The sequence below is a fragment of the Neovison vison genome, chromosome 7, assembly GCF_020171115.1.
Source record: "Neovison vison isolate M4711 chromosome 7, ASM_NN_V1, whole genome shotgun sequence".
NCBI classification, from domain to species: domain Eukaryota; kingdom Metazoa; phylum Chordata; class Mammalia; order Carnivora; family Mustelidae; genus Neogale; species Neogale vison.
Genome location: NC_058097.1, coordinates 27,069,852 through 27,094,999, shown reverse-complemented (window position 1 = coordinate 27,094,999; position 25,148 = coordinate 27,069,852). Strand labels below are relative to the sequence as shown.

General features: G+C 40.4%; 1 protein-coding gene across 3 annotated transcripts in view; it reads left to right on the top strand.

The window, feature by feature from the left end:
- The window catches only part of NUP93 (nucleoporin 93), a 109,640-nt gene that overhangs the window by 31,892 nt on the left and 52,600 nt on the right, over positions 1 to 25,148 (top strand). For 2 of the 3 annotated variants that reach the window (XM_044256101.1, XM_044256102.1), the window contains one exon: positions 283 to 400. In XM_044256101.1, the coding sequence (XP_044112036.1) occupies positions 283 to 400 (118 nt within the window). Of the gene's footprint in view, positions 1 to 282; positions 401 to 23,647; positions 24,024 to 25,148 lie in introns of those variants that run through there. The other variant, XM_044256103.1, reaches the window with a different exon arrangement.

The following is a 25,148-nucleotide window of genomic DNA, read 5'->3' as shown; positions in this document are numbered from 1 at the left end:
GAAATATGTGGAGTTGTCTAGCCTATCATTTTGTTAGTATACTCTCATTTTATTCTAGGCAAATTTTATTCTAATTCAGGCATGACCAGAACTCTCTCTTATTACCAGATGCAATATTGTGTCTCTTTCGCTATGTGATAGAGCTTTATGGAAAGGTATTAAAAAACCATATAAAGGTGAGCAGTACATAAGTTTTGAATAAAAAATAGTCTCTAGTATTTTATTAAGCATATTCGATATCCTAATCCTGCTTTTTTCTCCTTGCCCCATATTGTACTATAGGTCAGTTCTCCTTGGGTCTCGGGGACTTGACATATCCCACATCTCCCAGCGACTGGAGAGTCTGAGTGCGGCCACCACCTTTGAGCCTCTTGAGCCTGTAAAGGATACAGACATTCAGGTAAGGGCTTGCAGGACTGGTGTAGGTCGAACCCTGGATATGCAAACCAGGCTGAAGGCCTGCTTAACCAGCTCATTTGTTGACCAGCTCATTTAGGAATTCTAGATTTCTTTGTTAATTCTCTTCCTGAGATATTAACAGAATGGGAGACTCTGCTTTGGAAGTTTAATGGGGAACATAGGTTACTTTAAGAGTGCTCTGAGAGGCTGAATTTAGGAAAGCAATTCCAACCTGCACTTTTTAGATTATTGTAATTATGAGAACAGATTTTTCTTCCTTCCTTGGGCTTAATCCAGGAACAGAGACATTAGTTATAAGTTTCTCTTGCTTTCTTTGCTGGATCTCAAATAATTTTACTCTTCGTTTTCCACATTTCTTTTCTACATTTTGCTTGTATTGGTTGGCAAAGAGCTGGGGAAAACTTAGAGTACTATTTACTGAAACCTACTCATCGATTTCTAGGAAGTGTTTGGCTGCATTAGTGGCACCAGGAAATGGTCTAATAGCGCACTCCAGTCTCATTTAATCTAACATGCCACTGACATAATTGATTACTATTTTAATCTAATCAGAAACTGCTTTGTGTATGTGTGCGGGCACACACACATACGTTGTTAAGGAAGAAATTCGAGATTCATTTAGTTTTGAGGAATTGGGAGGCTACATTCATGTTAGAGTGAAGGGACAGTGAGCTACCATTTTAATCATTGATTTACCTTTGAGATGAAAGAAGTAGGTTCTACAAAGGCAAATCATTGTACTAATTGTGTTATTAGTTATGGGTACTAATTATGTTATTATACGGGCTCAGTTTGAATTAACTCTCTACCCCACTATCCTTTCCAAGAACTATTTTTATCTACATAGTATCCACAGTTCTCTCTCTCTCTTTTTTTTTTTTTTTTTTAAAGATTTCTATTTATTTATTTATGTGACAGAGAGAGAGATCACAGGTAGGCAGAGAGGCAGGCAGAGAGAGTGGGGTGGGGGCGGGGAAAGCAGTCTCCCTGCTGAGCAGAGAGCCTGTCCAGGGGCTGGATCCCAGGACCCTGAGATCACAACCTGAGCTGAAGGCAGAGGCTTAACCCTCTGAGCCACCCAGGCGCCCCTAGTGGCCACAGTTCTACTCTATTTATTCCAATTCAGTAACCGAAAACCCTATGTTTCTGTTAAGAGTTAACTATAGCAATATGCTCCCATAGTCTCTAGTTTTTTAAAATTATGTGTACTAAATCATATTAGCTTGTCATCTTGTGGATGCCTGTTCAGTTCCATATAATCTTAAAATTTTTTTGTTTTTGTTTTGCTTATTTGGAGCTGTCCCTTTTTGTACCTTCTATTTACTGCTATAAACTAATACTTTTAATAAGGATGAGGTGGGCAAAAGGAAGAGAGCTAGAAAATAAATTTGAATAATCATACATTTTGGGAAATATCCCTAATAGTGTGGAAGAAATGGCACTAGCTGAAAGGCTTGTGTTTTTAATGTTTAAAATACCAAAGAAGTTATTTTTATTTTTTAAAAAAGATTTCATGTATTTATTTGAGGGAGAGACCATGCCTGAACATGCGTGTGTGAGGGAAGGGATTGGGGGAGAATCTCAAGTGGACTCCCTTCCAAGCCCCAGAGCCCAAGTCAGGCTCCATCCCACAACCCATGAGATCATGATCTGAGCTGAAACCAAGAGTTGGAGGCAGAACTGACTGAGCCACCCCAGCACCCCCAAAAAAGTTGTTTATTTTTAAAACCAACTGCTTTTAAGTGTTCTTTGGCATATTTGTCATACATATTTGGAATACTCAGCACATTTAGTGATATACTTTGTGAAGTCCCTATGACGTGGTACTCCAATTTTCTACTTTGAGATATTAATGACAGGATTATAAATGTATCAAATCATGATGATCTTCTCTTCTAACCTTCTGTTTAGTACATGAACACTCTCCTTCAGCACCCCCATTAGATAGTTTCCCAGCAGTGGATGCTCGGGCACATCAAAGAGAGTTTCTTAATTTGGAATGAATATGGCTATGAGTTTTGGTCCTGCAACACTGAAAATCTTTTTGAACACTGAGAGGAAGGATGCATTCATTTCAAAATTTTACCTCTTGAGGGCGCCTGGGTGGCTCAGTGGGTTAAGCTGCTGCCTTCAGCTCAGGTCATGATCTCAGGGTCCTGGGATCGAGTCCCGCATCGGGCTCTCTGCTCAGCAGGGAGCCTGCTTCCTCCTCTCTCTCTCTGCCTGCCTCTCTGCCTACTTGTAATCTCTCTCTGTCAAATAAATAAATTAAATCTTAAAAAAAAAAAAATTTTACCTCTTGAGCTTTTCCAGAGTAGCTTCAAAAATGCAAAATAGTCAGTCCAAGGTAACTTTTGATTAATTGGGAATTGGTCATCTAGTCCTTAAGTAAAGATTTAAGACTTACTAGTTTTGGGGTACCTGGGTGGCTTGGTGGGTTAAGCGTCTGACTCTTGATTTTGGCTCAAGTCATGATCCCAGGGTTGTGAGATCAAGCCCCTGGTTGGGCTCTGTGCTGGGCTTGGAGCCTACTTACGATTCTCTCTCTCAGCGTGTTTGGGTGGCTTAGTCAGTTTTGGTTTCGAGTCCGACTTTTGTTTTTAGCTCAGGTGATGATCTCAGTGTTGTGCGATCAAGCCCCATGTTGTCCCCAGGCTCAGTGCAAAGTCTGCTTATCCCTCTGCCTCTGCTCTTCCCCCAGCTCACGCTCCCTCTCTCTCACGGTCTCTAAAATAGATCAATAGCTAGCTAGCTAGCTATCTTTAAGGAAACAAACAAAAAAAAGAAGATTCTCTCCCTCTGCCCTTTCCTCCCGGGTTGTGCATGTGCTCTCTCAAAGAAAAAAAAAAGAACTTACTAGTTTCAAAATAATTGTTCTCTTGATTTCATCTTCTTGGCTACAAAGGCTTAAAGGAGAAAATTTAAGTTTTAAAGGGCTGAGGCTTTGGCTTAAATCTGAGATGGTTCTAGTTATTGATAGGAATTGGAAGATTTTGTTTTGGGGTTTTTTTTTTAATGATTTTATTTATTTGAGAGAGAGAGAGAGCACGAAAGAGGGGACACGAGCAGGGGAATGGGAGAAGGAGGAGCAGGCTTCCTGCAGAGCAGGAGCCTGATATGGAACTCAGTCCCAGGACTCTGGGATCATGACCTGAGCCAAAGGCAGACACTTCATGACTGAGCCACCCAGGCGCCCCAGGAATTGGAAGTTTTAAATTGTATTGTGGAGCTCATCTAACCTGTGCTTAGGCACCCCCATACACATCCACATATCCTTGCCTGATTTCTTATTTAGTAGTCAGATGTAAGAGCCAAGTCAGCTTTCGGCCTGAGCATGGAACAGTCTTCCTTTTAGTTCTCATCATGTGTTGATTATCCAAGAAGAGTTAACTTAGTCATTTTCAGTTGTTTGTTTTTAGAACAGCCATATATATTTTTCATGGACTTTTTTTTCCTCGTTTATTTTAACAGCTTTATTGAGATACAGGATTCACATACCATAAATCTAATGGATTTTTGTGTATAAATTTTTCCAACTAGTGTTTTTGAGATGAGAATACATCCTAATCCCATGTGCCAAGTATCAATCAGAGTGAGTTTATGATGTTAATTTATAAATTCATAGAAGGAAATGCTGAAGCATTCTTTGACAGATACTGTCCAAGACTTTGTACCATCCATTGTTTGCATTTCCGCATGTATAGATACATATGTAGATACATGTGTAATCCTTTTCTGTCTGGCAGACATTGACGTTGATTATATTCCCTTCTGTTTCTGATGGAAAGCTTGAAATTAATACAGGCTTTCCACTGTTAACTGTTTTGTTGTTTGTCATAATCGATGATGTTGGCATGCATTGAGAATGCATTTTTGAAAGATTGCTGCAGCCAGCGAAGGTGAAGATAACATATTAAAAAAGACTTATTTAAATATATGTGTGGCTGATGCTAGGAGAATTTTTAAAAATGTTTATTGATTTTATTTTTTGGAAATGGTCATGAAGAAGGCCTGTACATTTGTGTAAAAGAGGTGAAGAGTGACTTAAGAGGGCATGGCACGGAAATGACTGGACTGCTCTAAGTGCCTTTGTGGTGCTTGCAAGCACAAGTCTTCTCACAGAGGTCCACTCGCTCACTTATGTCTTTGGAAAAAAAGTACCAAGGGCAGATTGCACATCTTTACTATGATCTAAACAGACCTAATGAACCAGAGATGATGTGTATCACGTAGTAATAAAGGGCAGATTTACACAGTTCAACTATATTGTGGGCTTTTTCACTAGATTACATGTATATTTCAAGAAGGCTGTGCAGAAATTGCCCGAGTTGGCCATAAAAATAGGAGCTGCAGTTTTCTCTGCATTAGGCTATGTTACTTCCGAAGAACAATGAACCAAAGTATAATATTATTGCTAAACTTCCTGTATTAGATTCCAAGGGATGCCACAACAAGTTTCCACAAACTCAGTGGCCTAAAACATTAGAAATTAATCCTCTCACAGTTCTGGAGTATAGAACTTCAAAATCAAGGTGTTGGCAGTACCTTGCTCCCTCCAAAGGCTGTCGGGGATAATCTTTCCTCTTCTAACTTTTGGTGGCACGCTATTCTTTAACTCCAGTCTCTGCCTCCATCTCCACAAGGTTTTTCTCCTGTGTATTTAGTCTCCCTCTCCTTTCTCTTAGAAAGACTCTAGTGTTGGGTGTAGGACCCACCCTAAATCCAGAATGATCTCATCTTGAGATCCTTAACTTAGTCACATTTGCAAAGATCATATTTCTAAATAAGGTCATATGCATAGGTACTAGGAGTTAGGACTTCAACATATCTTTTTGGGTGGGGGACACATGTCAACCCGCTACAGTTACAGTGCTTACTTACAGTGCCAGAAATCTCAAGACTAAATTAACTGTAATTAATGAGACATCATCAAATCTCACTTTTTCACAGCTGTATGGAGTATTGAGCTAAGGCGTCTACTGCTCGTTGTTCTAGTGACTTGCAGACCTCAACCAAGTATCTGATCTCACCCTTAACTTTCCTCTTTCCCGGCTGTGGGAGGACCCACATCTGATTCAGCTAAATGGCAGTTACTGTTTCTAAACAGCTAACAGTCTGTAATGTGTTTAAGAGATTTCTGTAGAGACATTTTTAAAATAGAAACCACTTTTCTGAAGTATTAAATACCTCGTGGTTGGAGTATGTATAGGTGGGACTAAATTGGGATACTTTCCTGCAGAAGGAGAAGCTATCTGTGTGTGCGCGCGTGCGTGCACACATGCGTGTTTGCGCACACGCATATGTACACTTCAGCCAGCAGGTTTGCCTCTTTTTCTTTTATATGTTAGGACTTTGGTTATCACCTTCCTTAGCCTGGAGTAGCGCCTCTGAAATGTCTGACCCCTCATCTGAACCCTGTGAGGCTTCCCTTACACACCGCCTCTCTCATGGTCTTCTGAGATCTCTCTCCCTGCAGCCTCCAAATACAGTGTGTCGGTTTTACTGCTTAGGAAAAAACAAAACTTTCCAAATGTTTCCCCACAAAGTAAACAAGTTTAGCTTATGTTGTTAGAATTAACTTGGCAGCCCATTCAAATCTTAGATAAGTGATTCTTATTTCTTCAGCCCCTTCTACAGAAAAAAAAAAAAAAAAGGAAGGAGAGAAAGATCCTATACTGAAGGTCTTCATAATCTGTAAATTTCCACATGGAAATCTGTCCTGTCCTGCAGTAGAGAGCAAAAGATATCTTAAATAGTATAAAATAACTATAAAAAATTGGAATCAGGGAAACTGGTTTATCACATACAAGATAATGATGCAGTAATAATTCGCTTTGTTAGAAACTTGTTTTGGGGCACCTGGGTTGCTCAGCGGTTAAAGCCTCTGCCTTCGGCTCCGGTCATGATCCCAGGATCCTGGGATCGAGTCCCGCATCGGGCTTTCTGCTCGGTGGGGAGCCTGCCTCCTCCTCCTCTCTCTCTCTGCCTGCCTCTCTGCCTACTTGTGATCTGTCAAATAAATTAAAAAAAAAAAAAAAAAAAAAAGAAACTTGTTTTGCTTACCACACTATATCCATAATAAAATATTCATTATTTCCTTCCTTTTTCTGTCCTTGGCCTTGGCAATGTAGAGTATGCTCAGACCACTCTTAGCTTATCTTTTAAGTAATCAGAAAGAACTAAATAGCTTTGGTATAAGTACGAAAATGAATCACCGCTTGTGAAACCCCTTATCACCTAAATTGTTATGTTCATGGATTATCTTTTAATTTTATATCTTCAGAATTAAGAGACTGCTGCTTAAACGCAGCTATATATAACAGCTAAGCAGAAAAGTGGTTGTGTTGATTGTTAATTGTGTGTTTGTAGTACTGGCAAGTTGTTAGTGAGGAAATGGTTCCAGAAATCCTGTGGCGGTTTGTTGGAAAGAGGGTCAGCCTTGCCTAGAATGATTAGTGTGCTAATAGCAGCTTGTCAGGAATTTTACTGGCAATATATTAATATTGAGGGAGAAGTGCAGTAAGCTTTCCCTAGCTCAGATTTGCTGCAGGAAAGTGCAGTCTGAATGGATGAACAGTACCTGAACTCCACGATTATTTTTAAGTAGTCATTTTCATTTGTTCCTAGAAACTTCTAAGCATGGATACCAGGGAGGGGTCTTACCAGAGTTCCTTTCGTAAATCTGAGGAAGAGATGAGGTTCATTCAGTTAGAGTTAACATCTGTTTGTATTTGTATAACAGTCCTGAGAAGTGTTTTAAGTAGGCAAAACATACCTAGCTCCCTTGTTGTTTCTATTCTTAATATGCCTGAGCAGGCTTTTCTGCAGTGGTGATCTAGCCCAAATGGGATGATTAGAAATTTTGAATTGATGGGATTCTGAAGGGGTAAAATGTTGCTCTTTAAATGTTTTCATGTATAAAAATCTAAGAGCATCTAACAGTGTGAAGGTTTTTAGTTAAGCATTTGTGTTTATTGACTTCTTTCCTTATATTCCTCTTGCTCCTAAGAGAGTCAGCGGGAAGTTCATGGTAACCTTTCTTTGGAGTTTTTAGAAGACTTTAATGGATATTAGAATCTTGCCCTTTCATAGCTTATCCTGGACTTAAATTAAACAATCTATAGTTAATGCTCTTGGGTTCACTAGATAATGAACCCAGTTCTCACTGGATCCTAAGCCTGCTAGTTAGAAACATTTCCCTGGAACAAATGTGACATACGTTTTAGGCCAGCATTCAGTTGTAGTGGCTGAACGGCAGATGAAAACGACGTAACGTCTCACTGTGCCCTGTCTTCTCGTTCAGGGCCTTCACGGTACCAGGCTTTGTCTCTTGTGTGAGCACTGCAGTGTCCACATCACCCCTGCTTCTTTAGCGAATATATTTGCTGTTCCTTGTCATTAAACCCTGACCCAGTGTAAATCTCAGAGGTGAAAACCAATAAACACGTAAAAAAGAAAAAATAGTGTCTTCCCAGAGGCAGGTTAATGTACCGTCCTGTTTTGTGTTTGTAATTAGGTAGTCTGATACTGATTGCTGGGTAAGTACTGAAATGATTTAATTTTTCTGCCAGTCTGTGATAAGGGAAAAGGTAGGCTTTGTGGCCTGGTGGAAAGTATGCAATTACATTAAAGTATCCTGTGAATGGAATTAAAAATGGTGACTTTGGAATAAAAATGGGTGTTAAAGGCATCGTCTGTGGAAAATGTGAAAAACTGCATTTATGTGAGCCAAGGATATAAGATTTCAGCCTTTTTACTTATCCATTCACACTTACTCCTGAATGTGGGGCTTTCAGAACAAGCAAGTAAATGGATGCTGAATGCATTCTGAGCAAGCAGGAAATGACAGGCTTTTTTGTCTTCTCAGAGGTTTCTTATATCCTGTAGTGAGCAAAGGAATATCAATTACCAGCTAAAGAAGAAAGAAGTTGGAACGGTTCCGTAAGAGTGCTTTGGAAGAAGCCATTGGCTAAAATATTTATCTGACAATTTACTAGAGCACTTCACATACGGGCCTGGCCCTGGTGCCTTTGAACCAGGTTGAGTCGTGCCCTCCCTCCTTCATGAGCTCTCTTAACCTGTCGATATCTGTCGAAGCCCCAGCACTCTGGAGGTGGGGGGCACATAGTGTCATCTGCAGGCTGGTGTCTTTAAGTTGCTGGCTTCAGGAACCAGAAATGGGCATGTCTTTTTATCTGTTGAGCTGTTTGATACGGGAGCGGATGTAATTTAAATGGGGGTTAAAACCTTGTCGAATATCGAATGCATTACTGTAGACCAGGCTGTCATTCTCAGATGGCAGCTCTTGACCCTGTGCACCACTTAGATCCTCTTACTGCAGCACCCTGTGATCTCTTACTTCCGTTTCGGAATGTTCGATCTTGAAGCTTTCCAGGCCTGTAGCCTGATGTGGCTCCGTGCATTGTTGGGGTGGCACAGTGTGGCCCCTCGGATGCAAAACTTTGGGAACCAGGTTCCCACTGTCTCCACTAAGAAACCACATTCTGTGAAGGAAGTGAGAAGAGGCTCAGACAGGGGAGACTCCTGGTTTTGCTTTTTATTTGTTTATTGGGGACCAGGAACAGAAGCTGGGAGAAAGGATGGGCAGTATCCTCTACTGACAAGACCTGTGTTAGGATTTCTTTTGCTGCAGAGCTCAGTGTATATATATTGCTTTCTTTTTAGGCTTTCCCCCATTTCCCAGATGCCTGGCTTCCGTTGTGCACTTCAGATATGGAGAGGTTGAGTGAGTCCCTTCCAGCTCAGGTTGCTGGCAGCCAAGCTGAGGTTCAGGCCCTCAATTCTGACAGCCCTGGGTTCGCAACACTAGCGATTAGCAGCAGTGCGTGCACCACTTTAATTATCTTGGAGGACAGAAGGATGAGGCCTCGCTTCTCACTGCGGAGTAGCTGCGAGGCCGAGATGCCACAACTGAATCCTGCCCCTGCCTTTCTGAGAGCCACTGCTCTCAAGCACTGCAGTGGGTCTGCTGATTAGGACTGGGCGGACACAGCTTCGGAGAATTTATATGGAAGGAAGCCTTGTCTTTTGAACATATTTACAACCAGGACTGACAAGGGCCATTCTTTTCATTTATAAAACAAAGGGGAGTATTAAGTCAGCAGAATGTAAGTGGGATTATGGATTTACTGGCTGATTTTTATTATCACTACCTGATTTGCTTTATTTCTTTGAATGGCATGAGCAGTAGGATATGAGGAAGAGTTTTCTCTACTCCGTTTTCTTTCCAAAAAAAAAAAGTTGTCTATTTATTTATTTATTTAAAAGATTTTATTTATTTATTTGACACAGAGAGGGAGATCACAAGCAGGCAGAGCGGCAGGCAGAAAGAAAGGGGGAAGCAGGTTCCCCGCTGAGCAGAGAACCTGATGCGGGGCTCAATCCCAGGACTCTGAGATCGTGACTTGAGCTGAAGGCAGAGGCTTAACCCACTGAGCCACCCAGGCATGCCAAAACTATCTTCAGGACAGGTAGAAATGGCCATGGAATGTTACAATATTCTTGATTTGTTCAGGGTACCACATACTCTAGTGTGATACTATCTGGGAGTATGTTCTCTCTTACTAGGTTCCTTCTTATCCACAGTACTTATCTGTCTCAGAAGATTAGCACAGGACCTGGTGAATTTTTTTTTTTTTCTTTTTAAAGTAGGCTTCATGTCCAATGTGGAACCCAACATGGGGCTTGAACTCAGGACCCTAGGATCCAGACTTGAGCTGAGATCAAGAGTTGGAAGCTTGGGGTGCCTGGGTGGCTCAGTTGGTTAAACTTTTGCCTTTAGCTCAGATCATGATCCCAGGGTCCTGGGATCAACCTCTACGCAGGGCTCCCTGCTTAGCAGGGAGCCTGCTTCTCCCTCTCCCTCTGCCTGCCACTCCCTTTGATTGTGTTCTCTCTCTCCCTGTCAAATAAATAATCTTTAAAAAAAAAAAAAAGGAGTCAGAAGCTTACCTGACTGAGCCACCCACATGCCTTGCCTTGTGGATCCTTAAAGACTGAATATTTATGGGCATTCACAGTAGCACTTGGTTCTGTGATGAGGTCCCAGACTGCCCCAGAGGTCTTCATGTTGAATGAGTGTGGGGATGGGTGTTCTTCATTGAGAAGGTCCTTACTGAATTAGTGCCTTCCAAACAAGTTTTGGGGTTTTTTCCCCCAGTTCATCTCAGGCTGAGAGATATACTTATAGGAAAATGCAGTAAAAAGGGATTAAGTAGGAAAAAAAAAAAGAGTCATGCAAAATACAAGCCTTAGTTTTTAAAATTAAATTTAGTAGACAGAATTACTCTGTCAGCTTACTCTAAAAGTTTCTAAATGCTTATTCTCCATTTTTGTACTTACCTGCTGCAGACTGGTCACCAGCTATTTGGGGTCTGGTACTCCTTCAACCACATTTTGAATAGACTAGTTTAAATAGTTGTGTTTTCTTCCCTCTCCCCTTTCCTCTTTCCTTCCCTACCTCCCTTCCTTGTGTTTAGTTTAAATGTCCCTGCTGTGCAGTGAATTGAGGCACTACAGTTTGAATTCCTGTCTTCTGTTTTCTCCCAGCGAAATCAAAAGAGGAGACAGAGCTAAGGTTTACTGAACATTTACTGTGCCAAGACATTGAACTAAAACACTTCTGGGTTTCCAGTAACCATCTGAAGTAAATACTGTTGTTAACCGTATTTCACTGATGGGAAACCTGAGGCCTACAGAGGCTGGATATGCCAGATTTGAACTCCCTTCTGTTGGTTTGAGTTCAGTACTCTGCCCTTAATCCCCTGGATTTTAAATTCCATTGTGCATCAAGACTGTTTAGTAAAGAAGTGAATTTTCAAGATATCATTGAAAGAGGAAAGTAGTAGAAGTGTTTTAATAGAAATACTGTTCATTGATCGCTCATTTAGAAGAAATCAGAGTAGAAGGCCCACAGTGAGTGGATGCCATGGCAGTGCTCTTATTTACATACACTTAGTAGCAAAATAATGTTGGCTGTGGGGAGGAGCTGGAACATGCTTTCTAAACCTTTATAGGAAGCCAGACTGGTTTGGGGAAGGGTGGGGGAGATGAGTTTTGCAGGAAGGCCAAACGTCCTTTATCCCTTTATCTCCAGGTGCTTGCTTCTTTGCCATAGTTTTGTGCTTGCTGAGCTGTCAGTTTAACTTACTGTCTAAAGCTCAGCCTATTATTTCGCAGGTTTGCTGCCCTACAGGTATACTGTAAAGGGTTTCTGTGAAATCTTGGAGCAGCTTTTAGTTTTGAAATACCAAGTCTTTGTGCTTGTGAAAATAGGTTGTGTTCAGCTTCTTGTTTGATCATCTTTGTTTTGTTTTGCTTCTGAAGCTGAGCCTGAGTTAGAAGAATGATGCTAGAAGCAATTTAAAGGGCACATCAGGTTTTTTACTGTAATACTGAACTATTGATTGTTGACTTATTTGTAGGTTTAATGCAGACCCATTTCCTTACTTAGCGTCTGACTGGCCATTAAGCTCTGGCAGTGTGCCGGGATGTTGAAATCTTGCATCTTATAATATGATTTGGCTGTCTAAGGGTATTATGTGTGTTTGGTTTTTATAGACACAGACAAGGCCATCGACTTTGTGTGTTCTCCAGAATAGAGGGAAGAATTTCTCTGCAGCAAAATTACTCATTCACTTCCAGGAGACAATATGGAAGTGAGGTGACCGGGAGTCATGCAGATTGGTGCCGTTTGGACTGACTGGCGCTTGTAAAGAAATGCAGACTAACGTAACAGAGTTTTGGAGAGAAGACCAAGCAGGGAACTGAAAAGGCGTGGTGGTGTTCCAGAGTAGCTCGCAGTTAGGCACTTCCACGTCAGTGGCCCTCAGCATGTGCCTAGTGCTGCTCTCCTAGCATGGAGTTAGAATTGGGGGCCGACAAAGTGTTCTGCTTACAGAGAGAGCTGGGCTCAGAGTGGTTGGAGGAGAAGTAATCACTGTCTGCAAATGACTTTTCCCCTCTTCTTTTACAACTTGGACGCTCTTGACCGGAAGAGAGGGTGAGGGCTGAGGGAGATAGATGACAAGGAAACGTTAAATTTGGAATTTTGAGAGTGTGAGTGGGAACTGAAGGGCTTTGGGAGAGAAAATCACTTCCCCCCTAATGACAAAGTAAGACATGCTCAATTCAGAGAACTTGGGAAGTGGCCCCCAAGTACACTGTCTTGACTGCCATATTGCCTCTCGAAGTTGTCAGAACAGCCACCATTGTGGAAGTGTTAAATTGTTTGGACTAGGTACTTGAGGCTATGGAACATCTGTTTGAAATGACAAGGAAAATTGATTTAACAGAGAGATGAGGAACTAGTCCATGAAGCATGTCTTAGAGATCAGCTATTAAAATGACCCTTGTAGTTCAGAGTTGGTTAATTATTATAGAACGTTATATAGTCTTTTCCTTTATTCTGTAATGGAAAAGTTCCCTAATGTGTGAAAAGGGATCTGAGACATGCTGGTTTTATGAATAATTATTATGTCCTTTCACTGCTCCCCTCCAGCCATTTGAAAGAATGGTTATCTATGACTTTGTTCTAATTTGGAAGACATAGGGGAAAGTAACAGGCCAAAAATATGAGAACGTTGAGTGGTGCACCGTAATACGTCTTCCGTTTGTGTGATACATGCAGCAGGTTTTGCCCATCGCTGTCTTATTCCTCGAGGTGGATTGGGTTGAATGGGTGTTGGCATCATTTTTATTTAGAAGGGGACCATACTGAAACCAAGATGGAGAGATTACTTACTATTAAAAAGTGGAACTTGAACTTGGATACTTCTTAATTCCTTACCCTATATCCTTATTATCATGCCTGGGTGAGGAAGGCATCAGGGGGTGACTGATTGGGTAAATTCCAGATTATTATTATCGTTTTTTTTTTTGCAAAGACACCAAACTAGTTCTTTTCCAATTGGTCATCTCGTGATGTTTGACCCTGTCTTTCCTCTTAGACCTCTTACCTGTTTCTTTGAAGTGACATTTTCCATTTATTCCCTCCCATATGAAAGCTTTGCTGGTTAACTAATCAGTTGTAGGGAAGAAAATGCTACTTAGAAGAGTAATACCATAGACCAAATGGTGGCAGACCTCACTTTTCCCATTCGAGGTACACTTTGGAGCAAAAATGTTAATGATGTTGGTTGCTGCCCCTGTAGAGTTTCCAGATGTCCTTTTATGTGAAGGGGCTTGGTCTCTAGAGACTTGGTGCTCTGGATAGAGCCAGTCAGCCTGGTCTGTGCTGTCTGAGTAAGTCATTGATGGCAAGCAAATGCGAAGTGGCAAACCAGAGCATATGTCATATTTGGAACTTTAGGTGGACTAGACTATCAGGGTTTAGAGCAGATTAAGGCCAGAGGTTTTCTGTTTGTTTTTTGTTTTTGCCAGTTTTTTTCTCTCCCTCCCAGTTTCCTTCCTTCCTTTAGGCTGTCCTCCCTTCCATTCCTTTTGTCTGTTCTTCTTATCTTTTCTCCTGTCTTCCTTTCGTTCTCCTTCTCGTTCTCACTTTCCTTCTGTCCTTTGCATCCCTCCCTCTTTCCTTCCTCCCACCCCTTTAAACTAGTTGTCCTGTCAGGGGCAGCCATTGCTGTTGGTTGAATGTACCTCCTTTTTTCTGAGCATCTCTTAGCTGTGAAATCATGGCTTTTAGAATGGTTCCTGCAGCCTCACAGCGTGCAACACCGCAACTGTCTTGCAGTGTGGGGTGAACCCAGGTTAGGTGTGTGGTTGAGCTGGGCCAGGTGGAAAGATGGGTTCTGGGCGAGCCTGGCCTTAGTGGCTGCCTCTTCCTTATGTGCTCTCATTACTTGTGTTTTCAGTTGCTTTTGCAAACCCCAAAGAAGTGGTATTTAGTTTTATCCATCTACTTAACCTGCTTATGTTTTGCTCTTCTAATGGGTGCCCTTTCCTTATCTTGGGCCCTTTCCTAATAGCTTCTTGTAATATTCTGCTTTCATTCTTTTGGTGCCTGACTCAGCTTGATATTGAGGGTGTGTAGGAATTTTCTGTACATACCAAACTAAGGTTTTGGGTGAGGATATTACGACTTACTCATTCTTTTTGAAGATTGATTATACATTAAAGCCAAATCCTAAGAAGAGGGAGTGATGGGGAAGAAAATGACCAAAGAAAGGGGAATATTTGATTTTGTTTCTCATGTTTTAGGAATTAAGTTATAAATTAACCTCGCTCCCAGTTTCATATGTGTTCTTTGCCATTTGTTAACTATTCATCCTACTAGCTCATTTTTTTGGTGGGGGAGGAGGAGTGTTATGGAACGGGGTTTATTTTGGAGTAGCAGACATATTGCAGAGCCCTTCAGGCATCTAGGTTTTTCCCTGGGAGATAGGAAGAGAAAGGAGCTGCAAATCTCATCTCTGTTTTTGTATTAGTTTTCTGCCTCAGGTTGGTTTTAATTTCCTTCTCCATTCCTCTCATGCCCCGAATGCCTTTGACAAACAGAAAGAAGCTCTTTGTTGGTGGTTCTGAAGTGTGGAGCCCAGAGTAGCAGCATCAGCATCAGCATCACCAAAAAACTTACTAGAAATGCAGATTCTCAGGCCTCACCCCAGATCTGCTTAATCCAAATCTCTGGAGGTGATGCCCAGAATCTGTTTAACAAGCCCTCCAGTTTGAGATAATCTGTATTAATAGATGACAGAAGTTTGTATAGGTAAATTGTGCTTTTCTAACCATCTCTGCCAACTTGTAAACTTCACCCACCTGTGTACCAATCCTGAGCTTTGAGCCTGCAAAGCAGTGTGTTTATCTTTTGAGCATTTGAGTCCATAAAGAATTTATAACCATCCTCATTGGTATCTTTGCTTCATCAGGGACACAGTCGTCAGTAACATATACCTGGAAAACTTGTATATATTAAAAACTTATGACTTATAATTGGTCATTGATTACTCTTCCACTGTGGAGGTATTGACTCCCGTACTGAGGCTGTAGCTCAAAATACACTGCGTAAAAAGCAGTCAGAGCCCAGAGGGGAATAAAGGAGAAAGGGAGACAGGAAAGGGAAGTGAAGGGATTAATAATCCCATCTTGGTTAATCATCATTATCCTCTCTGATCGCTGTGAGCGGATGTGCTGTTGCTTCTGCAAATGTTAATAATTCATGGATGGACTATGCCAAAGGGAGGCCTTAAATCTGGTCTCTCAGCAGATTAAATACACCGTCTGCCATCAATAGGAGCCAGGAGAGATGAAAGATGGACTTGTTGTTTTTATTCATTAACCCGATTTTCTCTGCCTTTCTTTTCAGCTTCTCTCATCCTCATTTTGTTTACCTTTTCATTTGCTTCTCTGTATGTCCTCCTCCTGCATTGAGTGAATGCTGGGGATCTTGGGTCTACTGTTAATGACATTAGATTTTACTTTTCCTTCACTGCTAGTAACAACAGATGCCATGAGAGAAAGCAGAGAGGCAGAATGACTATTTCCTTGGAAATGTCTAAATCAGTCTGCATATTTGAAAAATGTATTAAAATGTGCAAAGCCTGTGTCTTAGAAATCATTTGAAATGGCTTCTCTTTGTTTTAAAGAGTAATTCCGTTGTACAGGCAGCTAAAGATACACATAGTGTTCTTATTTCAGGTAGGTCTGGTGGCAGTTCCCCATTTTACAGATGGGGAAACTGAGATGTGAAATGAGTGACTTGTGTAGTACTACCCAGGACCCACTTCTCACTCCAACATCAGTATGCTTTCCAGTAGAGTTCATTACCTCTTCCTTTTAGAAATCATAGGTGAGTAGCCTTAAGGAGGCATTTTACTCAGATTTCATCATCCTCATTTCATTAGTAAGGCTTAAATAGAATTTAATTAGATTAAGTTCGAATACTGTATAGGTAGCCAGCTTCACAGGAACACGTCTTATTACTTCTAGGTGTAAATTTGCTAAGAAGCACCATAATCAGAAGGCTGTTGACAGTCTGCATGTGTGTAGACATTTCTAGAGCTCCTGAATAATAGCCCTCAACAATTTATAGGTTATTCAGTAAACATATGTTGAGTACTTTACCCTGTGCATGTTGCTTTGTTAAGCCCCCTAAGTGGGTATAATAGGGTTGCCATCTTTAATAGATTTTCACTGGTTTTAAGTTTACCTGAGGGGGTTTGGCTACTAGGAATGCCCCAGTATCAACTTCTTAAGGATGTGAGATGGCAAAGCAGTAGAACTGGAAGTGTTTTAGTTACTGGGGTAATTTGCTGGAGGACTTAGAGGTGAGAAGCACATTAATAAAACTGAACCATTGTTTTTAACATGATTTCTACCCGTGTCCCTGCTGGAAGGCTGGTGGAGAGAAGAGTGGTGTGGGAAAAGCAGATTTTAAAATCAGGCTAATTTTCATAAAACTGTTTTAGAATTGCAAATCCTTGTGTTCCTCTTGTAGAGGTGAGAAGTACAGAGATGAAAACCTGACCACGTCTTATAAGACAGCATAAGTTCCTGGGGTGTAGACAGGGCCACCTGTCTGGCTTGCCTTGGTTGTCTTCTCCTGACCCGAAGCGGTAGGGAGTGGAAAGCAAGGCCTCCTCTCACCTCTCCTGGCCCCTCTTGCATGGCTGGCATCCTGTGGGGCATCGCCATGTTTTCTGTTTCACATTCATTTTGTTGCTATTCTCATACAATTTTTATTCTGTTATTTTCTTTTATAATTTTCTTAAGGCTTGCATTTTTTAGTATAATTTTATTAGGTCTTAATGCCAAAATTTATTTCTTACTCTGAGGAATGCCAAATTTAACTTTATAATAAGGATTAATGGGAAAATAGAATCCTGCCTATAATTTTCCTTCATAGAAAAATTTTAAGAACTCTCTTTTGTATGGCAGTGAATTTGAAAATCTGACCAGGTGACAGAATAAATACAGTTTTTTCCTGTTTGAGTTGGTGAGGATTGAATAATTTTAGTGATCCTTATTTTTTCTATTGAGGAATCTTTTTTTTTAACCACTTTCCCATCTTATTAGTGTTTTCCAATTAATAACAGAAAAAACGTGTGCAGAAAAAAATTGCATGAAATTAGTGTCTCTTTTCTAAAATAATAGTAATAATATGATGAACCTTGCTTCCGTAAGCAAATCCAAACTCTGAATATCTGCATTTGTAAAAGAAATCTTGGGGTGGTATTTTGCTTTAGTATTCCTTCAAATAACAGCTTCCCTACTGAATTTAAAATAGAATTTGTTTAACAGAATTCTATTTACAATCAACCTGGTAAGAAATACATCTGTTGTGTAAAGTATATTGGTAATAAGAACTAGTAAGCTAGAAGCCCTTCTTTGTTCCACCATTATCCCCATGTGATAACTTAAGATTCCATGGAATCTGAGGCTCAAATACATATTTGAGCAGCTTTGCTTAGTACAGTGTCCCATAGTGGTGTGCAAAGAGTTTTATAGCATGAAACCTAGAACCTGAACCCAGGACCTAGACCAGGTCACTGTGTAACCTTGGCCAGAATCTGAGTTTCTCTGTCCCTTATTTTCTTAATCTGTGCTACAGGGGAAATGAATTGCCCCTGAAATTTCATGGCTGTGACTCTGAGTTTTCATGTACTTTATTATTTCATTTTTTAAAAAATTGAGGTAGAACTTTATATAGTCTATAAGTTCTTGCCAAATCACTGTTCTCTATCTAAATAGGAGGCCTGGTAGGTACTGTGATAGTGTGTGTGTGTGTGTGTGTGTGAGAGAGAGAGAGAGAGAGAGAGAGAAAGAGAGAGACAGACAGACAGACGGACAGAGCTCTCGTTCTGAGTTTTCTGAAATCTGGGACTGCTGTGAATTGCCCTGGAGGCATATTTGAGGAGAGATGCATTCTCCTCCCATTTTATCCTATTACCATTAGTAGCTGCATATACTGGGGAGCTGCTTCCCGAGAAAGTGTTTAAAATGAAAATCTTATTTCTGAAATTACTTTCACCCTGGTGCTTTAAGTTTTGGCCTATTTCTAAACCCTGCTCCCACCCTTTACGGTTTATAGGCATACCAGAGGCAGAACGCTGCTCTGGGGAAGCAGAAGCTCATCAGTTCCTCAGTGGAGAGGGAGCTTTCATTTCCCTGTTTTCTTTTCCCTTTTTTCGACCCTGGGGCAGGCAGGTTTGCACGTGAGCAACAGAGAAGGAAATTCAGTTTGTTTTACTGCTAAATAATGACATGCAGAAATCAGCTGATTTTTTTTTTTTTTAATTGACTGCCTAAATCTAGCTGCCCTCACTTAAAACAATACTCAAGGTGAAGTGTCATTGATAAAATTAGCAGATTGCTTTTTCATTCGCAGCTGATTTGTCAAGACAGATCAGCTGTGAATACCACACCACTGACTTTGGGCCAGGACCATCTCGTCTTCCCTGAACTTCCTTGGCACTGGATGTAACTGAGAAGGAAGCCGACTTTGGGAATTGAATACTGTTGGTAATGATGCTTAGTCACAGAGAAGAGTTTGGTGCTTCTGCACATTGGCCAAGAACCACCTCAGCATCTGTCTTACTACCTAAGGCTGCAGTGATCTCAGGGAGATAAAGAGATTTGAAAGAACAAACATGCAGAAGTAATATTTAGCTCCCTTGAAGTTGTTGTCTGTGTCTACCTGGGTCGGGTCTAGTGAACACTGATAAAAATCAATGAAATGGGTTTGTTGAGTGACCAGTAAGGACAACACACAGGTGATAATTAATTAGGCACAGGTTATAATTATGAATTTATGTTTATTCTAAGTTCATTGTCTTCTACCTGGAGAGTCAAGATTAACTAACATTGCTATAATAGGATCAAACTGTCCAAGAGAGTGTAAAATCACAGGCAGAATTGAGTGGGAATGATACGAGGTTCTCGACGTGGAACTTCAGAGGAGGAGAGGAATGGGTAATGATGAGGGAATTCTGGGGTAGTTGGGGAAGACCATCTAGAACAGACAGGATTTGAATGGGCCTTTGAAAGATTACATATGGTCTTAGCTTGCTTGAAGTGAAAGAAGATACAAGCGTAATAGCCTGACCAAAGTCAGGGAGGTGAGAACAGAAGTTATGTGCTAAGAAATGAAATCTGTCAGGGAGGGTATCAGATGTGGAAGGAGTGACTGCCAAGCAATGCAGTGTAGGCAGTACATGCTGTTGAAAGTTTTGGAGCAGGTAAATGTCAAGAAGAAAGGGAGGGAGCTGTGGAAACACATGGAAGTTGGCTTGGTCAGTAGAAGGGATACCTGCTGAGGTGTTGTTCAGGGGCAGTTGTAATAATCCAGCCATAGTGATGACATCAGAACCAGGTTGGTTGGTGAGAAAACACAGGGGGAAAAGATGTGTGAGATATGCTTGGGATAAAACATCTGCCACACTTGGTGCCTGATGGGCTTAAGAAGGATGTTCAGAAATAACTTTAAGTTTGTAAGGAGGAGAAGGGTTGGTGCTATTGGTCGAGGCACAGAAGTTAGGAAGATTTAACTGGATTGAGAGTTGAGATTTCATGTCAGTTTTTGATGTTCTGGCAAGACATCTCCGTGGAAATGCCCCTGAAACATTTAGAGATAGGATAAGAAGCACTGTTCAGGAAATAGCTCCAGACAGAATTTTCCAGAGCCATGCTCTAGAGGTAAGAATTGTGGCAGTAAAAGTAAATATACGGGAGGGGAATTGTATGGTGTGGGGCAAGGGAACAAGGTCTCAGCGAGGAGAAAGGAGCCAGGATGAAGGTTGGTGATGGCGGGGAAGGGAAGCAGGATCCATCTATGCCTCAGAAGGCTGGGGCGTAGGACAGAGTAATTGCCCAACCTCACGTGGCCTCTCATTCTTAACTCTTAAAAACACTTACCCACCAGTGATACTACTTTATCTTCCCAGCAGCGGCACGAAACCTGGCAGAAGGTAGAACAGAGCTCACCAGGGATCTGTCAGATTTTGGTTTCTGGATAAAGCCCTGCATATAGTCAGGATACATGAGAGTTTTATAGTTGTTCACTTGAACATGATAATCTCACCTGGCAATTATAATTATAATTCTGCTTAAACCACAGAATTTCGGTGGCTTCCCTTTTCTGTTCTATAATCTTATTTAGTAACGATAACAGGTAGGAAAAAAGGAGTACTGATGCCACACCTTCAAAAATGTCTCATCCTTGGTGTGTTTCAAGTATAGGCCCAAGGAAATTGGAACTAACCCCCCTCCGTTGTTTTTTTTTTACGTATTTAGAAATCTTTTAAACCAGTTTGCTTAAAGGTCAGAGAGTCTTTGGAATCTGGATACCTTAAGTTGGATAAAGTGTCCTACTTTTTTAGGAAAAATCTTTCTCTTGTACATGTTCCTTAATGGACAGATTGGTAGAATCTGTAGAGAAATGGAAATAGAAAAAACAAAGTTGAAGCTTTTCTATTGAAGATTCTCATTACTGGGAATTCTAAGGAACTATGCTTTGTCGGATTTTGCATAGAATACTTACTGTTTGGGAATTCAGGCCCTCACCTGAAATTCGGGTATCTCTCAAATACAGAGATCTTAATCCACTTCGGGTAGTAAGCTCCATCTGTCTTTACACTTTTGGGTGTCTGGATTTTTTTATATAGTGTGTATCTGATGTACAACTAGCTGTCGTAGTTAAGAATGGTGCAGTGCGTAGATTTTGAAATGTGGTGTCGATCCCTTTGATAAAAAGGACTGGACATTATTTTCATTTCGTATTTCCATTTAATAACCTACCCTTTTGTCATCTAGTTTTTGGTGCTTAGGTTTATATAAAGCCAAAACAAAAATAATGGACTACTGAATAAACATTTAGGAATTGATCACTTTATGTTCAGCCAGCGATTAAACTAGTGGAGCAGTACCTTCTTTGTAAGATGGCTTCTTTTTAGTATTTTTGTTTATGACCTCCGTATAACATATTCAGGCACCTGGAGTCTGAGGCAGGCTAGTTAACACTTCTTTATACCCTGTGCTCTAGGGTCCTTTGTAGTCAAAATATCCTGCAACTCATCGGGTTTCCTTGGCATACTCATAGATTGGAGGAAGACAGCCTGAGCTGATTTACAATTGATCCTAGCGTAAAGAAATATCGTCTTAATTTATTCATTGGCCATGCTATCCGAGAAATATGTCTTAATAGGGACTCGGTGAGATGGGGTTCTTTTTGTTTTGTTTTTTTAATTTTAATAATGAAAGAGGGGTTTTCTTACTTCCCTGTAGTGAACTTCAGATGTCTCCCTCGGGAGTAGGTTTTAACCATCACTAAAATGGTTTGACTTAACCACACAGGGGTTTGGGGGTTCTTTTTTTTTCCTTGCCCCTTCCATCCCCAGGCAGAGACTCCTATTGCATACCGACTCTGCTCCAGTGCAGTATTTATTTGATCAGAAACAAAAGAGTTTGCTTCTTTCACTGGTTCAGAGAGCGGTCCCCCAGGATTGTCTTTTGTTCAGTAATTGGAGCATAAGCTGAGCCTGGTTAATTTCAAAGCTACCCCCAACACACATTCCCTCCCTCCTTCCTTGTGCAGTTTCTGAGCTGCTAGTGGTACCTTGTGTTGGGTCTGGGACCAAAAAAAAAAAAAAAAAAAAAGGCTCGAATTGTTGAATGTTAGCTACAACTACTGTAACATCTGCTATGGCACCTAATAGCACTGTTGGTTAATTAATTTTAAGTTAGGGGAAGAAACAAAACTAGAGTGCTCTTCCGCTTTACAGCGCTTGTTAACACATGCACCTCCAAATTACGCATTTGGTGCTATCGCAATGAATAAAACAAAGGAAATCATGAGTTGATTTTTACGTTAGTAGCAGAAGTTCTTTCATTGTTATGCACTGTTCAGATACCCGTGTTTTACTATGTTCATTCTTTTTTGGTTATTATTATTTTTTTAATAAAGGCAGAAATATCTGCAGTATTTCAACTCTCAGCATTTAATTGGCTAAAGTTCTGATGTAAGAAATAGAAGTTAATTATTTTAATTTTCTTTTAAAGCAACAAAACTTGGTTCTGCTTCTTTAAATACCAAAATGATGATTATAGGTGGATAAGAAGCTTTAAGTAGCCAAATTCTAGATGCTAAGTAGCCAAGTTAATATTTGTATAAAAATATATTACAAAATTGCCAAATATTGTGTGTCATTCTGGTTCTGCAGTATAGGTGTTGGTTTAGCAACCAACAGATTGCAATTGTAGGATTTGTGGGTTTTGTTTTTGAAGATAGAAGGGTCTTTCTTGCATTTTTTTTTTTTTTCAATCTGCACCATAATGATGGTTCACTACCTGACTGGCCTGAGTTTAATCGTCGGATGCCTGGTTCTTCGTGTGGTCTGATCTTTGCTTTTTCACAAGCTTTCCTGCAATTGCACAGTTGTTTGCTGCATTGAGTTTCTTTTAGTGACAATGAAAAGCGTATGTTGGTATTTTAATATAGTCTTTAATTTTCAGGTTGTACATTAAAACATGGAGGGGAAAAAAAATCCCTGTCTGAGGAGCTCTTTTAAAAACCATTACGGTAGAATGGGAATATTCATTACTTACACATCATATATTTTTCCCTAAATGTTGTACAAAGAAGTGACAGTTGAGCCGAGCATATGTTAATAAAAGGTCTGCATTTTCCTGTGTCACTGACAGTTTCATTGGCTGTATATTCCTGAAATGCAAATAGCCTCAGTTCTGTTCAAAGCTATAATTAATCTGAATAGTTATTTAAACAGTATTGAAATCTTTTAACTACTGAGAGGCCAAACATTTAAGATGGTGAATTTACTGTTCTGTTTGAAGGACGGTACAACTGACGAGGGCACAGCGATCTGAGATGCTTGTGTATGTTGGATCTACACATTCTGTAGGCTAAAATGGCAGAATCTGTCTGCTGCTGTATAAAATCTTTTAACTACCATTTATTTTAGCATCATGGCATGTGCAAATTCCTGCTGCTCAGTTAAGGGACCAGCTTCACAACTGGTGTTACAATCTGTGGCCACAGCACTGCATCACAATGCAGCAAATGCATTTTCCACATTAACCAAACATGACAGCTGAAGCGATTATTAACCATGCAAGATGTCGGAAGTCATCAAAAATTCACATCAGAGTAATTGCAGTGGCTTGGGTCGGAAAAAAAAGTATCATAGCATTCCTTGGCTCATGTTGTCTCTCCCCCTCTTAAATCTTAACTTGGTACAGTCCGTTAACAATAAAATACCCTTCTGTAACCTATAAACTGTTACTCCCATCAGTTTGTGCTTTCAAACTGAAGGCTGACTTCTCTGAATTTGTGTAGAGCAGCACGAATGATTATGCTGTGCCCCAGGGGCTGCAGTGTACCCTTTTTAAGGGGACCCTGCCATCTCATTGTCTAATTGGACTCTTTAAAGCTTCGGTCATATCAACATTTGCAGAGTGTTCTCTTTTCCTTTTTCTTCTTTCTCTCTCTCCCCTCTCCCTCTCCTCTCTCCCTTCCTCTTCCTCACCCCCTACCCCCTCAATTCTGGCTATCTGGAATGGGAAAAACTTGAGCACTGGGTCCATCAGAGCTCATCCCACAGAGAAGGTATGGAAGAGCTGCCGTGACCAACAGCATCGACTGGTCTGTAACTCCTAAAATTTGAGAACTGCAGGTAGGATTGTTTGTTCTGTAAAGAAATTAAGATAAATGCACCATAGTAAATAGAGTGACGGCATGTTGTTGCAGTACCTTTGAAAGACAAGGGCTTGGCTTGTTTAAAATTTCAAGGTAAATTCAGAGGATTTAACTTATTTGATAGAAAAAGTACTCAATTCTCCTGAGAATTCTTCAGATTTGTGCCTTGTCATTCTAATATTTTTCTTTAAAAAAAAAAAAATCTTTTGGGTGGGGCAGAGGTATTTGCTTAAAGATTTAAATAGTTGGTTATTTTGGATTTTTGCAGACTTCATCTTTAGTAAGTAGTATGGACTTTCTTTAGGATTTTTTTGAAAGATGCATGTAAAGTGTAGAATTCTCATATGAGATAAAGTATTAAAATAAAATTTCTTTTCTAAAATCAGATCCTTTGGGATTTTAGGGGTGTGTGTGTGTGTGTGTGTGTAGGATGCCTTATTTCAGTCATTTATATTTTGTTGAAGGGAAAAAGTACTATTGGAGGTATTTAGGATTATCTCACAGAAAATGCTTTAGCATAAGGCTTTAAATGAGAAGAATTAAATAGTAACACCCAAGATGTGGACTTTTTAAGTATTATCAAATGTAGGCAATTTCAGTTAAGATAGTTACTTTTTCTTTCTTAAATTTATCCTCAAAAGAGTATAAGTCCTTTAAGTATATTTCACATTTTTGGTGTAGAGAATGTGATTTCTGTACATGAGATAGAAACTTCCTAAGTCGTGTAAGCATTATCTGGAGGGTAATGAAATTATAAATGTTGCCTATAACACTTTTAATACCTTGATTAATATCAGAGATGAAAATGTTTTTGATTCAGTGAAAAAGCAGCTTGCTTTTTGTCTTCCCTTACAAACAGGAGAAGGCAGTGATGTATAGCTTTTTATCCCAAGGAATGTATTTGTATCATGGGACCTGTAGGGTCTGGACTTTTTTCTGAAGCAGGGACTTGGAAATTGCTCACCTAGTTGAGAGACTTAGCTCCCTTCAGAGGTGGGGGGACTTACTGTACTCTTAACAATAGGAAGACTTGAGGAGCTGTCAAGTAGGGAATGGAGGAGAGCTGCTCAGGGAAGGGAGAGGTACTGAGAATTTTTCTCGT